The sequence below is a fragment of the Chiroxiphia lanceolata genome, chromosome 22, assembly GCF_009829145.1.
Source record: "Chiroxiphia lanceolata isolate bChiLan1 chromosome 22, bChiLan1.pri, whole genome shotgun sequence".
Lineage (NCBI taxonomy): Eukaryota > Metazoa > Chordata > Aves > Passeriformes > Pipridae > Chiroxiphia > Chiroxiphia lanceolata.
The window spans coordinates 4,988,507-5,001,318 of record NC_045658.1 but is presented as its reverse complement, the minus strand read 5'-3'; the positions used below and the strand labels follow the sequence as shown (position 1 = coordinate 5,001,318).

General features: G+C 47.8%; 1 protein-coding gene across 2 annotated transcripts in view; it reads left to right on the top strand.

Moving 5' to 3' along the window:
* The window catches only part of NOC2L (NOC2 like nucleolar associated transcriptional repressor), a 42,928-nt gene continuing 30,116 nt past the window's right edge, over positions 1-12,812 (top strand). For both annotated transcript variants that reach the window (XR_004360641.1, XM_032708866.1), the window contains exons 1-11: positions 1-54; positions 233-397; positions 1,569-1,737; positions 2,233-2,349; positions 2,959-3,076; positions 3,487-3,577; positions 3,854-3,932; positions 5,611-5,721; positions 6,742-6,855; positions 7,679-7,867; positions 10,010-10,149. Coding sequence is in view for 1 of the 2 variants with exons in the window: in XM_032708866.1 (XP_032564757.1) it covers positions 35-54; positions 233-397; positions 1,569-1,737; positions 2,233-2,349; positions 2,959-3,076; positions 3,487-3,577; positions 3,854-3,932; positions 5,611-5,721; positions 6,742-6,855; positions 7,679-7,867; positions 10,010-10,149 (1,313 nt within the window). In the remaining variant the exon portion in view is untranslated. The remainder of the gene's footprint in view (positions 55-232; positions 398-1,568; positions 1,738-2,232; positions 2,350-2,958; positions 3,077-3,486; positions 3,578-3,853; positions 3,933-5,610; positions 5,722-6,741; positions 6,856-7,678; positions 7,868-10,009; positions 10,150-12,812) is intronic.

The following is a 12,812-nucleotide window of genomic DNA, read 5'->3' as shown; positions in this document are numbered from 1 at the left end:
GAGCGGAAGTGGCGGCCGCGTGGCGGAGGCGGCAATGGCGGCCCCCGGCAGGAGGTGAGGGAGGCACCGGCACGGACCTGAACCGGCCTGGGGGCGGCCAAGGGCGGGCGGGTCCTACCGGGGGCACCTCCGGGGAACGGCTCCTCGGCCCGCGGTGAGAGGGCTCGCCCGCCCCCGCGCTGAGCTCGCCCTCACACTCACTCCTCTTTCTCCCCCCCCCCCCCCCCCCCAGGAGCCTGGCGGAGCTGAGCCTGGACGAGGTCCTCGCTGCCGGCTCGGAGTCGGAGCCTGACGGCGGCTGGGAGGAAGAGGAGGAGGAGAAGCCCGCCAAGGGGCCTGCGAGGCGGCGGAGGCCGAGCGGGAAGGAGGGGAAGGAGCCGCAGGCGCAGCCGGGCAGGTGAGGGATGGGGATGCACCGTGAGGGAGCTGGAGGGGCTCAGCCTGGAGAAAAAGAGGCTCAAGGGGGACCTTTTTGCTCTCCGCAGCTCCCTGACAGGAGGGGGCAGCCGGGGGGGTCGGGCTCTGCTCCTAGGGAAAAAGAGACAGGATGAGAGGGAACAGCTTCAAGCTGTGCCAGGCTGGGTCAGGCTGGTTATCAGGAGGAATTTCCCGATGGGAAGGGTGGTCAGGCCTTGGAAGGGGCTGCCCAGGGAGGTGGTGGAGTCCCCATCCCTTGAGGTGTCCAGGGAAGGATTGGCCGTGGCACTCAGTGCTCTGGGCTGGGGGACAGGGTGGGGATGGAGCACAGGATGGGCTCCGTGGGCTGGGAGGGCTTTTCCAACCTAAATGGTTGGATTCGTTGGAGCCTCTGCAGTAGATGCTATAGTTTCATTATCAGCTGGGTCAGAGGGGTCTGAAAAGGTGCTGCTCAACACCTCAGTGAGATCACAGGGTACAGGACAGTTGGATTTTTTATTGTGCCTGTGTCAAGTCAGTAACTGCAGTGGAGAAAGGGTCCTGGGTGCTTTTAGTCTTTTACAGGTTATAATTGGAATCAGGCAAAACTTGCTTTGTTTTTCCTCAGTTTGTGTCTGCTTACTCTCACTGAGAGAGACTGGACCATCTGCAAGATAGAAAATGATGAAATAGTTCTTAGGCACTCATAATCATTATTAGAAAACAAATTTTTGAGTGTAACAAAACAAATTCTTGAGTGTAACAAATTTTACTGAGCTTTCATTATCAGGTTTTTCTGGTGGTACAGCTTTCAGTGTTCTTTACAGAAGCTCCTGAGAGTAATTCTGACAAGCTGAGAAACATATTTGTTTTGGCTTTTCAAGGTGTTTTCATGTCACTATACAGATATAGCCTGATGTTTCACTATCAAGATTTCTTAATGCTTAATGAAAAGAACCTTTTGCAAGGTCCTCCAGGTGTTAAACAAGGCACAGAACTGTGGCCACAGCCCTGATAAATCATCACCACTGAAATCAGCCTCAGCTGTGCCTCAGTGACCAGGGGCTGCTTGTTTTCCTTACAACATCAGCAGTGAATAAAGTTAATAAATATACATCAGTAAAGTCTGAGCGGTGAATAAATGCTAATTAATGTTAATCCTTATCCCCCAGGAAGAAAGGAAAGGCATCTGAACACAAGGATCAGCTCTCCAGGCTGAAGGACAGAGATCCTGAGTTCTACAAGTTTTTGGAGGAAAACGATCGCTCGTTGCTGGATTTTGATGCCTCCGACAGTTCTGATGAGGAGGAGCCACTGCACAGACCCCCTGATACACTGGAGGTACCAGGGCATGTTTTGGAGTGCTGGAATCAATTAATTCAATTACTTTCATGTGAAGTTTTTAAGGTCATTCACAGGTTGTAATCCAGAAATCAGCTGGAGGTTTGAACTGAGCACAAGAAGTTTGTTAAAGATTGTCAGAGCAGAGCCTTAGAGTGTATTTTCTTTTTAGTGAATGCTTTTCTTTCTAGGGTATTTTTTTGTTTGTTTTTATGTCATCTTTTCCAATAATAATTTTGCCTCAAGTGATGTGTTTTCTCCTTGATGTTTTACATTATCAGACATTGTATTTATGTAGCAAAACTGCACAGCTTCAGGAGCTTTTTTTTGTTGTTGTTTTAATTTTTTAATACCTCTAATTTCATGTTTTCCTTACACAAAGTACTGATAACAGCATTGATAAAATCAGGGCTGCCTTCCTCTTCAGCTGCTCAGCAAAAGAGGTGGGGCCAGAAGTGTACAAACCTTTTCTCAGTCTTGCTATGACTTCTCTAGGAAGCAAGTGATGAAGATGATGAAGAAGAGGAAGAACAAGAAAAAGTCAAAAGGAAGAGAGTTTCTTTCATCACTGTGAGCCTGAAAATGGTTGAAAACTGGAAAAAAGCTGCACAGGTGAGCAGGGGAGTTGGACTACAAAGCTCTTGAGTATCCTCCTTTAAACACAGTTTCACATATGTTATTAACAAATCACAAGTTGATCTTCTACAGGCACAAAAACCTACAGAGTAGATTTATGCCTCGTGCTGCCAGAGCTCTTATTTTTCACCATGACTTTCCAGTGCAATTTTTTCCTGTGCTGCAAGGTTGGAGTGCTTGAAGTCCATCTGAGGGAGAACCTGGAGAACCGTGTGGCTCAGAAGAGGCCAAAACGATAAAATTCTGATTTTTCACCCTCTTGCCTTGTGCATTTGGAGGCTCCAAGAGCTTTTGTGGTCACGTTTTGAGTAGTAGTGAAATGGCTTGTCCTTCTAAGGGGAGGGAAGATCACAATTGGATAATTACTTGCAGCTGATTGATTGCTTCTCAACCCCCAGGCAATTAAAAGCCAATTTTAGAGGAGGTGAAGGCCACTAGTGTTTATTAGCACTGTCCTGACCTTTATTCTTCATATCAGAGCTATTTTTGCCATCGAACTTACAATGAATTTCAGTACTCAGGTGCTTCAGAGTTTCAGATCTGTTGCTTTTTTTTCCTCAGCAATCCTTTTCCTTCTTTCCCCAGAGAAATCTGACACCAAGGCTCTTCCATGAAATCACTCAAGCTTATAAAGCAGCTGTAGCAACCACCAAAGGAGACAGTGAGGGTGATCCCAGCAAGTTCCAAGTGACTGATACTGCAGGTGAGTTGTTCACTGCACTTCTGTGAGGGAAGGGAAATGATTTTTGTGGGGCAGTTTAGCTCTTGGAAGAGAGTGGAGATAAGCACTTACCCTTTCACAGGCTTCATTTCACTTAAGTAGCTTATCTTCCTGGTGGTGAGTCTGTGCAGTGGGATCTTTTCTGGTCTCCCAGTGCTTGGTTCTGTTTGCTTGGAGAAGGGCCCCTGTGCCAAAAGCTGTCAGTTGTGATCTTATTCTTCAGATAAAAAAATTCTAGGGTAAGGCAAACTGGTGTTTTCTTGGAGCTTGAGGAAACACAGCAGTTCTGCTATGGAAATTACTGCTTCAGTTCCTTGGGGAGCTCTTTCCACACTAGCTGAGAAACCAGGAATATGTGGAAAATCATTTACAAGTGCTTTTGTTTTAACCAGTGTTCAATGCCCTTGTGTCCTTCTGTATCCGGGACCTCTTCCACTACCTGCAGGAGCTGCTGCTTCCCAGGGCCCCAAAGAAGAAAGCAAAGTAAGTGTGAGGGGATTTGGGAACTGCAGGGTCAGGGAAAGCTTGGAAGTTCTTTGAATTGAACTTTCTACTGCTGTGCTCCAGGCAGTTTTTACAGAGTAAAAGTATTTCTTTTCACCCGTGACATAATTTTTACTTCTCTCAGTTCGTGCTTTGTAAGCAGTTGTTACTCACTGGCAGTATCAAGGAATTCAACTCACTGCTCGTTTGGCTGCTGAAATCTGATTTATTTTGGTGGGTTTTCTAAAGCTGAACCCAACTGTTGCTCGTTTCCAGGATGGTTCTCCCTTCCACCAGCCCACTCTGGGGCAAACTGCGACTGGACGTAAAAGCGTACCTTGGCTGTACCATACAAGTAAGAAATGTCATCATAATCTGTTCCTGGGGTCAGTCTGTGCATTGCTGGGCTGTTGTTTGGGATGTTTTGGCATGAGGCAGATGGGCTTTTGCCTGTCTGAGATTTGTGTGTCCATCCAGTTCCCTGTCTTGTGGAAGCATTTGGTCTAATTAACACTTTGGAGGTCTGTAGGATGGTTGAGTCAAAATAGGGAGCCAGTAAAGAAGGGTTGGATTAACATTTTGGCACTTGTTTCTGTCTTAATTTGTCTGACAAATTAATATTTAATAGGCTTTAGAGTAGCTTGCAGTGCTGTGCTCCTAAATTCTGCATTCTTAATTCAGTTTGTGGCACTATGACCTTGCCAGTTCTTGAGGTAAATACTAAGAAGGTGTTATGTTGATAACCTCACATAAGACATATATTAATGTCCCATCCCTCTAGGATATCCCCAGAATAGCTAATGTCTGGTGTTTCAGATACAATTCATGGATTATTTCTGAAAGAAACTCCTGCCCCCAGTTTGTTGGTTTGGTTTTTTTTAAGATCGCTTCATCATGCATCCCCAAATTTAGAATATTAAAAGAACAGTGTTGAAATACTCACTGCTCAGAAGCTGAGGGAGGGGGATGCAAGGAGAGAAAACCAGTGCTGGTGTCTCCTAGCTATAAGCTGGAGAATGACTTAGCAGAAAGGACATTTTGATCAGTAGAGCTTTTTTTTTCTCGAGTCGTGGTGCCTCCTGCCAGCAGCAGAGGATTGCAGTAGACAAAGAAAAGCTGGCAGTGCAGTGCCTTGGAGCAATCCCTGCTCCTGTGCTGACTCTGAGAGCCCTCAGTGCCAGCCTTCACCACAGGGCTTCTTCTGGCCCAGTAGTTTGTCAACAATATCTCCTTTCCTTTCCTTGTGGTGTGTGGTCTCCTCCTTTGCAGAGGAGACCTGCTCAGTCCAGAATCTTTGCAGTGCAAGGAGGAGAGTGAGGAAGAAAATTAAAAGTAGACAATGTGCCTCTGCTTCCCAGCAGCTGGGATTGCAGGCAGAGGGGCACTGCATCAGGCAGAGGGGCACTGCATCGGGCAGAACCTCTCTCAAAGTGACTTGGAGTTCAGGATGTCTTCACATTAGAAGCTGCAACACCTCTGGGTTTGGCTCCAGAGAGCTGGGCTGAGCAATCTGGAAGTACAAAGATGCTGTTTTCTAATGGCTTGTTTTACCTTTTGCTTGGGATAAACCTCTTGGTACCTAATAGTATTCCAGCTTCCCCTTAAGAAATCCTGCAGTAATCCAGTATGTTATCACCTCAGGTGGTTTGTTTCCAAGCCTTGTGTAGGCTGAGGGCATCTTTGACCATTTGCAGTGAGATGACAGAGGTGCTGGTGTCATGTCATCTGCAAGGTGCCTTAAACTTCATGTAGACTTAGGTTTTGCAGTACACACCAATGAGGTTCTATGTGATGAGCTGAGCTCACATTTGCCAGGCTGATGTGCTTTCAGGGCAGTTTTTAACCCACCTTGTGTCTGCTCCTTTCCTGAGACAGCTCTTGCGGGTTTGTTGGAGCTCCTTCCTAGCAAAGCCTGGTCTTCCAGTCCTTTAGTAACACAGAAATACTTGGAAGCAGCAAAATACTGATGGTGAAGGAAGAGGTGGTGTGGACTGCATGCTAAATGGGATTGTTACTTTGTTTTCCCTCCACAGCTCCTGTCCTGTTTGACAGAAGCCTCGGTGGGTGCAGCGGTGCTCCAGCACGTCAACTCCATAGTGCCTTATTATTTATCCTTCCCCAAGCAGTCCCGTGCCCTTCTCAAGGTGAGGGGATGTGCTGTGATGTGTCATTTGGATCTGAGGTACATTGTTTTCCCCCCTCCAGACAAGCCTTTTGTGGTATTTGAGCTGGAATCCCGTGACAGTTCAGTCTCTTGTGCTATTCCCTTGCTCTGCTTTTGGTTCTGGAGAGGATTCCTGCTTCTCTCACAGGCCTCCCAGGTGCCATGAGGTGATCTTAGCCTGAGGTGAGTGGGAGGTGGCTCTGTGTAGCTGCTCCTAAGTGGCAGGGAGGTGTTTTGGGAAGCTGTCTGCTGCCTCCTCACAGATGGAGTAATTGCTGCCTGTGTGCCAGGCCCTGGGAACGGCTGTGATACCATTTCCCTCTCCAGAGCTGGGGGTGGAATATTTTTACAGAAACTTAGTCACAACTGCTGAGCATTAAGAACAACAAAGGAGGCGTGGAAGAGATGAAGAGGGCAACAGGGTGACGTTTAAATGAAAAAACTGCAACATTTAAATGAAGCTGGGAACCCTCTGATGACAAAGATGACTGGTGTACAGGGGTGGGAGGCTGGGACACCTCATAGCTGGAGGTGTAGGAGTCTGCTCAGTGCTGCTCTGGGGATTTCTGAGGAGGCTTTTTCAGCCCTGCAGCTGAAATATTTCTGATGTTCTGTGGAGTTCACTAGTTCAGATGAGGTAACTGGTTTCTGGAGGCATCAGCCATGATCGCGGTCCTGCTGTAGCAGGTTCTTCCTGACAGGGCCAGCCATGGCCAAGTGAATCTGTGGGAGATTGAGTCACATCCAAGGCTGGTGCCTGTGCTGAGAGTATTTAGCCACACAAATAAGTGCATGTGTTTTTCAGAGGTGCTAGTTTTGGACAGTTTCCTTTATTTATTATGAAAACATCAACCTGTTTCTGTGGTCTCACAGCTGGAGTGTGACAGAAGGGCTGCCAGTGCTGTTGGTTTTGTGTGCAGGAGAGAAGCTCAGGCCTGTGTGTAACCAGGAAGGAGCTCTTTGTCCCTTCACTTATCTCTGTCTTTCTGTTTTATCCCAGCAAACAATTACTTTGTGGAGCACAGGTGAGGAAACAGTGAGAGTCCTGGCCTTCCTTGTGCTGAACAAGTTCTGCCGCTACAAGAAGGAGGTTTACCTGAGTCCCTTGCTCAAGGTAAGCCTGGTACTGGCTCTAATCTGCAGCTTTTCTTTCTCATGTTATGTGCAAAATTAAAGCATTGGGATGCAGCCTATTAGATGATGCTGGCTATGTCCAGAAAATTAAACAAGGGAGAAATTCTGTTAGGTCAGAGTGATATCTGCTTCCTGCTGCTGCCCTTCCTGCTGGAGGCACAGAGACTCTGAGCAGGGGAGATCCCTGGTGCTGATCTACGTACTGGGTGAATACTCATCTTCCAAATTCTTCAGGGCTCTCCTGAAGTGCTGCCACACAACTGAGCTGCTCTGATCTTTCACCTGAAGTTCCCAAGTGTAGTTTTTTGTGACAGTGGCACCTGAGCAAGAGAACTGGGCCCAGCCATAAGCACAGATGGCTCAGACCGTCCCGAGTGCGTTCTTCCAAAGAAAACCAAGTGGTTTTTTTTCTTTCAGGCAAACAGTGGTGGGGAGATCTCTGAGCTTTGTGCTAAAGAGACTCTTTCCTGTCTCTCCTAAAGAAGGAGCAGGCTGGATTACTGCTTTTACATGCTTTTTGGAGTGACTTGTCTGATAACAGGAACGCTTCCCCCCTGGTTTGGACGTACGTGCGTGGGGAGAATTTCTTCTTGCAGACAAACAGTGGTGGGAGCTCCATGCTAAACAGACTGTTTCCTGTCTCCCCCTAAAGAAGGAGCAGGCTTGATGATTACTCTTGCATATCTCTTTATAAAAGGGACACTTCCCCCCTGGTTTGGACACGCCTGGGTGGGGAGGGTCAGCGCAAGAACGTTTTCCGCCGCGTTTTTACGTGGTCGTATCTCCTCCTCTTCCCTGCCCAGCAAATGTACATTGCCTTTGTGAAGAACTCCAGGTTCACCTCTCCCAACGTCCTGCCCATGATCAACTTCATGCAGCGCACCCTGACAGAGATGTACGCCCTGGACACCCACACCTCCTACCAGCACGCCTTCATCTACATCCGCCAGCTCGCCATCCACCTGCGCAGCGCCATGACCATCAAGAAGAAGGTGGGTTACCTCTCAGCTGTGGAAGGAGTGTGTCCTCCTGCAGGGAATGTGTGGAGAGGGGAAATTGGAGTCATCACTTCCAGGCTTTTGGTGGTGTCTCTTGCTGAGACCCGTTTCATAACCTGCTGGAGCTCCGGGGTTGCCCGTGGTAGGATTTCAGCAAGGAAGGAGAGAAGAGAGAAGGCTTTGGAGTGACCTAATTGTGGCCTTCCAGTACCTGAAGGGAACCTATAAGAAAGATGGAGAGACTGTTACAAACTTGCAGAGAGGAGGTTTAGATTAGAGATTGGGTAGGAATCCTTCCCTGTGAGGGTGGGGAGGCCCTGGCAGAGGTTGCTTAGAGAGGCTGTGGCTGCCCCATCCCTGGAAGTGTCCAAGGCCAGATTGGATGGGGCTTGGAGCAACCTGGTCTAGTGGAAGGTGTCCCTGCCCACAGCAGGGTGTTGTAACTAGAAGATCTTTAAGGTCCTTTCCAACCCAAACCATTCCATGATTCTGGGAACTGCAGGGTGGGAGTCACTTTTCTCTCCCCACCTGCAAGAGTTTGTGATGCACTTCCCATCTTGTGCCTTGGGCACCCTTTTTCCACTCTGAAGCTGCTGTTTGGCAGCCTCTGTCACAAAACCTCAAGGTAAAGAAGATTAGGAACCACCCTGGTGTGTGCATCTCTCCAGAGAAGTCTGCACTATTTAAAGGACTTAATTGAACAAAGCAGCTCAGACCTTTTGGGAGCAGCCCTGGTTTCAGCCACCTCTAGTCTGACCTCAGAAATCTAAGTCAGATTGCTAATCCTGGCTTTACTCGTGTTTAGCAAAACAGACCCCACTAGATTAATTGTTCAGCTGCCCCCAAACATGGCAGGATTGGTGACCAGCTAAATCTCCTGGCTGTTCAGACATGGGGATAAATAAGCAGAGATAAATGAAGTCTGGGCTGCATATCCCCTAATTGGATTGCACTGGCTTCTTACACCCTTAGTTCTGGTCCAGACAAGAACTAAATCCACTTGATTTCACAGCTGGGGAGGGCTGTGGAACTTTAAATGAGAACAGCACAGCCAAAATGTACAAATCCAAGCAATAAGCCTATTTAAATGGAGCAGTGGATGGTTGTGGAAGGTGATTACAGGAGCAGATTGCTTGTCTGTCCTTGTGTGAGAGAAGCTGAGAAGATCTTTTTGGTCCATCTCAGTGACCTGGTGAGAGCTGGCAGAGCTCTGCCATGTCCAGCTGTGGCTTGGCTTTAATCCCCCCTGCAAGGTTTGGTCCAGTGGCTGCAGTTGGGGGCTTCTGTCCTTGTTTCAAGCCTTGTGCATCTTCCTTATCCATTCAGAAGAGATGACCTGGGCCTTCAAAGTCTGAAACAAACACAAGTGGGAGCTGAGGCACCTTGTTGAGTTTTATCTCCTCTCTTCTTCATGCAGTTTTGGGGAATACATGCAGAACTCTTCGGAAAGGGTGTCCTTTAAAGACTCCTGCTCTATTCTGGGCTTTTATTTAATCTTGAAGGGGGCAAGGCTTGACTCACTCTTAGCCATGCTACCGAGCCAGCCTGGAATGCTGGGTGAACGTGCCATTGCTGTCAGGCACACTCCTGGCCTGTTGCTTTGGTTTTTGCTGGTAACCATAAGGACTGGCTGAAAAACAAAGCTGAAAGTTTGTTCTCAACTCTGCTTGCCTGTCGTTTTTACCCTGCAGTTTTAAAAAATGAAGCTGTGCTGGGCAGTGTCGCCTTCAAAAGCAGGGAAGGGAGTGCTGGGATGATCATTTGGTCTTTGCTTTGACAGTGAACAGCTGAATATTTCCTGTGCTTGGCCACATCCCCCATCTGCTGCGAGCTGGGTCATGAAATCATCCTTCTCAAAGGAGCCACAGTTGAGCAACACCTCCAGACTGCTTTTATTCACATTATTTCCTTCAGGCACTCACTTTTACCAAACCATAACGTTGCCAATGCAGCATCTGAACTTGGCTGGCTGGTGGCTCAGCCACTGCTCTCAGAGTGACAGTACAATGATGGTTATTCCTCCCTGAGCAGTGCAGTGTCCTGCATAAAATGAGTCTTGTGGAGAAACCAGGGTTGAGTTCCTCTCAAAACGCCACGTTTTCGAGCTTGTGCCTTTTATTTTTCCCTTTTCTGCAGGAGAACTTCCAGTCTGTTTATAACTGGCAGTATATCCACTGCCTGTATTTCTGGTGTCGTGTTCTCAGCACAATCTATCCCAGTGAGGTCATGGAGCCCTTGATCTATCCTTTGACACAGGTCATCATTGGCTGTATAAAGTAAGTAGAATTTTTTTTCTTTTTGGCCATATTTGTCCATTCCTTGATGCAGAGCAGTTGCTGAGGGGTGTTGCTGTTATGTGATTTGGATTTAACCTTGCATTTTAAGGAATTGAGTCAGAGCTGCTTTTGATTGAAGCATTGCAGCCAAAGATGTGTTGTGAGCGTGTTTAGGTGGTGAGGGAGTTGCTGTGTAGGTTATTCTTCCCTAGGCTAAATTCTGTGTATAAGAGAAGTGTCAGTCTGAATAGCCTGGACAGTTATTTTCCCAACTGTACATAGTGGCAAGGAAAAGATTCTGTCTTCTTCAGGATCTTAACTGCAGAATCAAGACCTCACCTCCAGCTCTGTAAACAGTTAAAAGATGCATTTTTGCTGCATCTTTGTTAGAATTTGAAGAACTAGGACTCGGCTGTTATTTTTAGTGTGTCTGCTGAGAATTTCTTCCTCAGTTCATACACGAAATTTCCGTGCTTTGCAAGGGCTGTTAATAACGAGCATTGAGGGAATTTCAGAATCTCTGGTGATCTCCAAAATCCTGTTAGCTCTGTTAACCAGATTCTCAGCTTTAAAACACCACCCGCCTGCTCTTGGAAAAACTCCCAAGTGGTGGTGAAGATAAGCAGATTTAAACGATCGTTAAGAGTATGCAAACATCCCTCTTCCCATCCCCCCCTCCTCCACAGGCTGCTTCCCACTGCTCCTCAGGAGCTCTGGTTGTCCTGGGGATGAATCTGGGCAGTTTTCTACCTCTCCAGGTAGATAAATCAGGTATCTGGGGCCAAGGGAAGGTGAGTTGGGTGAGTCTCAGCAAGAGGAGCAGTTTTGTTGGAATCAGTGTTGGGCAGGGCTGCTTGACATGAGCTACAGGTACCCTGTGACAAGGCTTTAGAGGTTTGGGGTGACCTAATTGTGGCCTTCCAGTGCCTGAAGGGAACCTACAAGAAAGATGGAGACTTTTTACAAGAACCTGGAATGCCAGGACAAAGGGGAGTGGCTTCAAACTGGCAGAGAGGAAGTTTAGATTAGAGATTAGGAAGGAATCCTTCCCTGTGAGGGTGGGGAGGCCCTGGTACAGGTTGCCCAGAGAAGCTGTGGCTGCCCCATCCCTGGAAGTGTCCAAGGCCAGGTTGGAGCAACCTGGGCTAGTGGAAGGTGTCCCTGCCCATGGCAGGGGGTGGAACTGGATGATCTCTAAGGTCCCTTCCAACCCAAACCATCCTGCTCAGGAAAGTAGAAATAGATCCCACCCTGGTTTCCTTACTGAGCCGACCAAGTGTCTGGGATAAAAATGGAGTAGGTTAGAAGATGTGGGAATGATGTGGCTCCATGGGGCAGGATGCTGTGTATCATCTGGAATACCTTCTTTCCCTTGTGCTCCTGGTGTGGGGTAGTGATTTATCCAGAGGGATGGGAGGAGGGTCCCCTTCCCCACTGCCCTTTGTACCGGGAGGTGGCGCTTGGCTCCAGCACAAGGACAGTGACCACGGGCTGTGTCTGTCTGTCCCAGGGACCTGATCACTCCATGTGCCACCCTGGCCTTTTGTGTGCCTCCTCAGTCCCTAAGCTCCTCCTCCTGATCCATGTGCTTGCATCTGTCCAAGATCTTGGTTGTTTTTTTGCAGCAGAATCTCCCTTTCTGGTATCCCTTTTCCATAAACTTGTTTTCTGTCCATATCTGCTTGTGTTCTTACCTTGCTCTCAGCCCAAGCTATAAAAAGGAACTTCCTCCCTGGTGTACAGTTAAATGAGGATTTTTGGTGCCTGTTAAAATTCCAACCTCTCAGCACACACAGGGAAGAAAGCAGGTACAACTTCCTCCATAGGGAAGCAGGCACAGCCTTAGTGTCCCTGAGCAACTTCCCTTGGTGTCCTGTCCTGGTGGGGCAGAGGCTGATGTTGAAAAAAGCTTCATCTGTGGACACCAAGAGTGTAACAGAAGGAGCTGTAGCAAGCAAAAATAAGCCTTGAGAAGTTTTAGGCTGTTCCAGCCCCACAGCCTGTGTCCTGGCTGCATGGGAGAAGTACAGGAGGCATTCCAAGACACAGTGATGGAAAGACATCGGAGGCACTCTGCACTGAGATGAAATGTGAGTCAGTTTGATCCCCCTGGAGTGACAAGGCAGTTGGACCTCCCTCAGGAGAGCTGGGACCCAGCTGTGTTTTGTACTCCCTGTGCATCCCACCACTGGGATGTTGAGCAGATTGTTGCATCGCCACGCACTCTAAAATTAATGGTCTTGGTTTACAGTAAATCTATACACTTAACAGGTTTATTCCTCGATCAATTAATTCCTGAGAATGGCTTTCGTCATCTCCAGTGGTGCCAGATCAGGGGTGCAAAGTAGATTTATTTCTATAATGGATCCAATGATAATTATTTCACTATTTGGATTGAGGGGAGATGCAGGTGATTTATGGTGCCTGGTCAAGCATTTCCTCTTTTTTATTTTTTTTTTTTGTGCTCTCTTGGATTGCTCAGCAAGCCCTTTGGGGAGGGGAGGGCTTCATTTATCAGCTTGAACCTGTCATCTGTGAACTGTGTTTTAAAAAAATAAAACAAAACTCTTGTTAATGCTGGAGGCACCCAAGTGCAGGCCATTCAGAGTGAGAGGCTTCCAGAGTGGTACAGCAGTGAGGTCTGGTGTGTTTTAGGGGTTGCT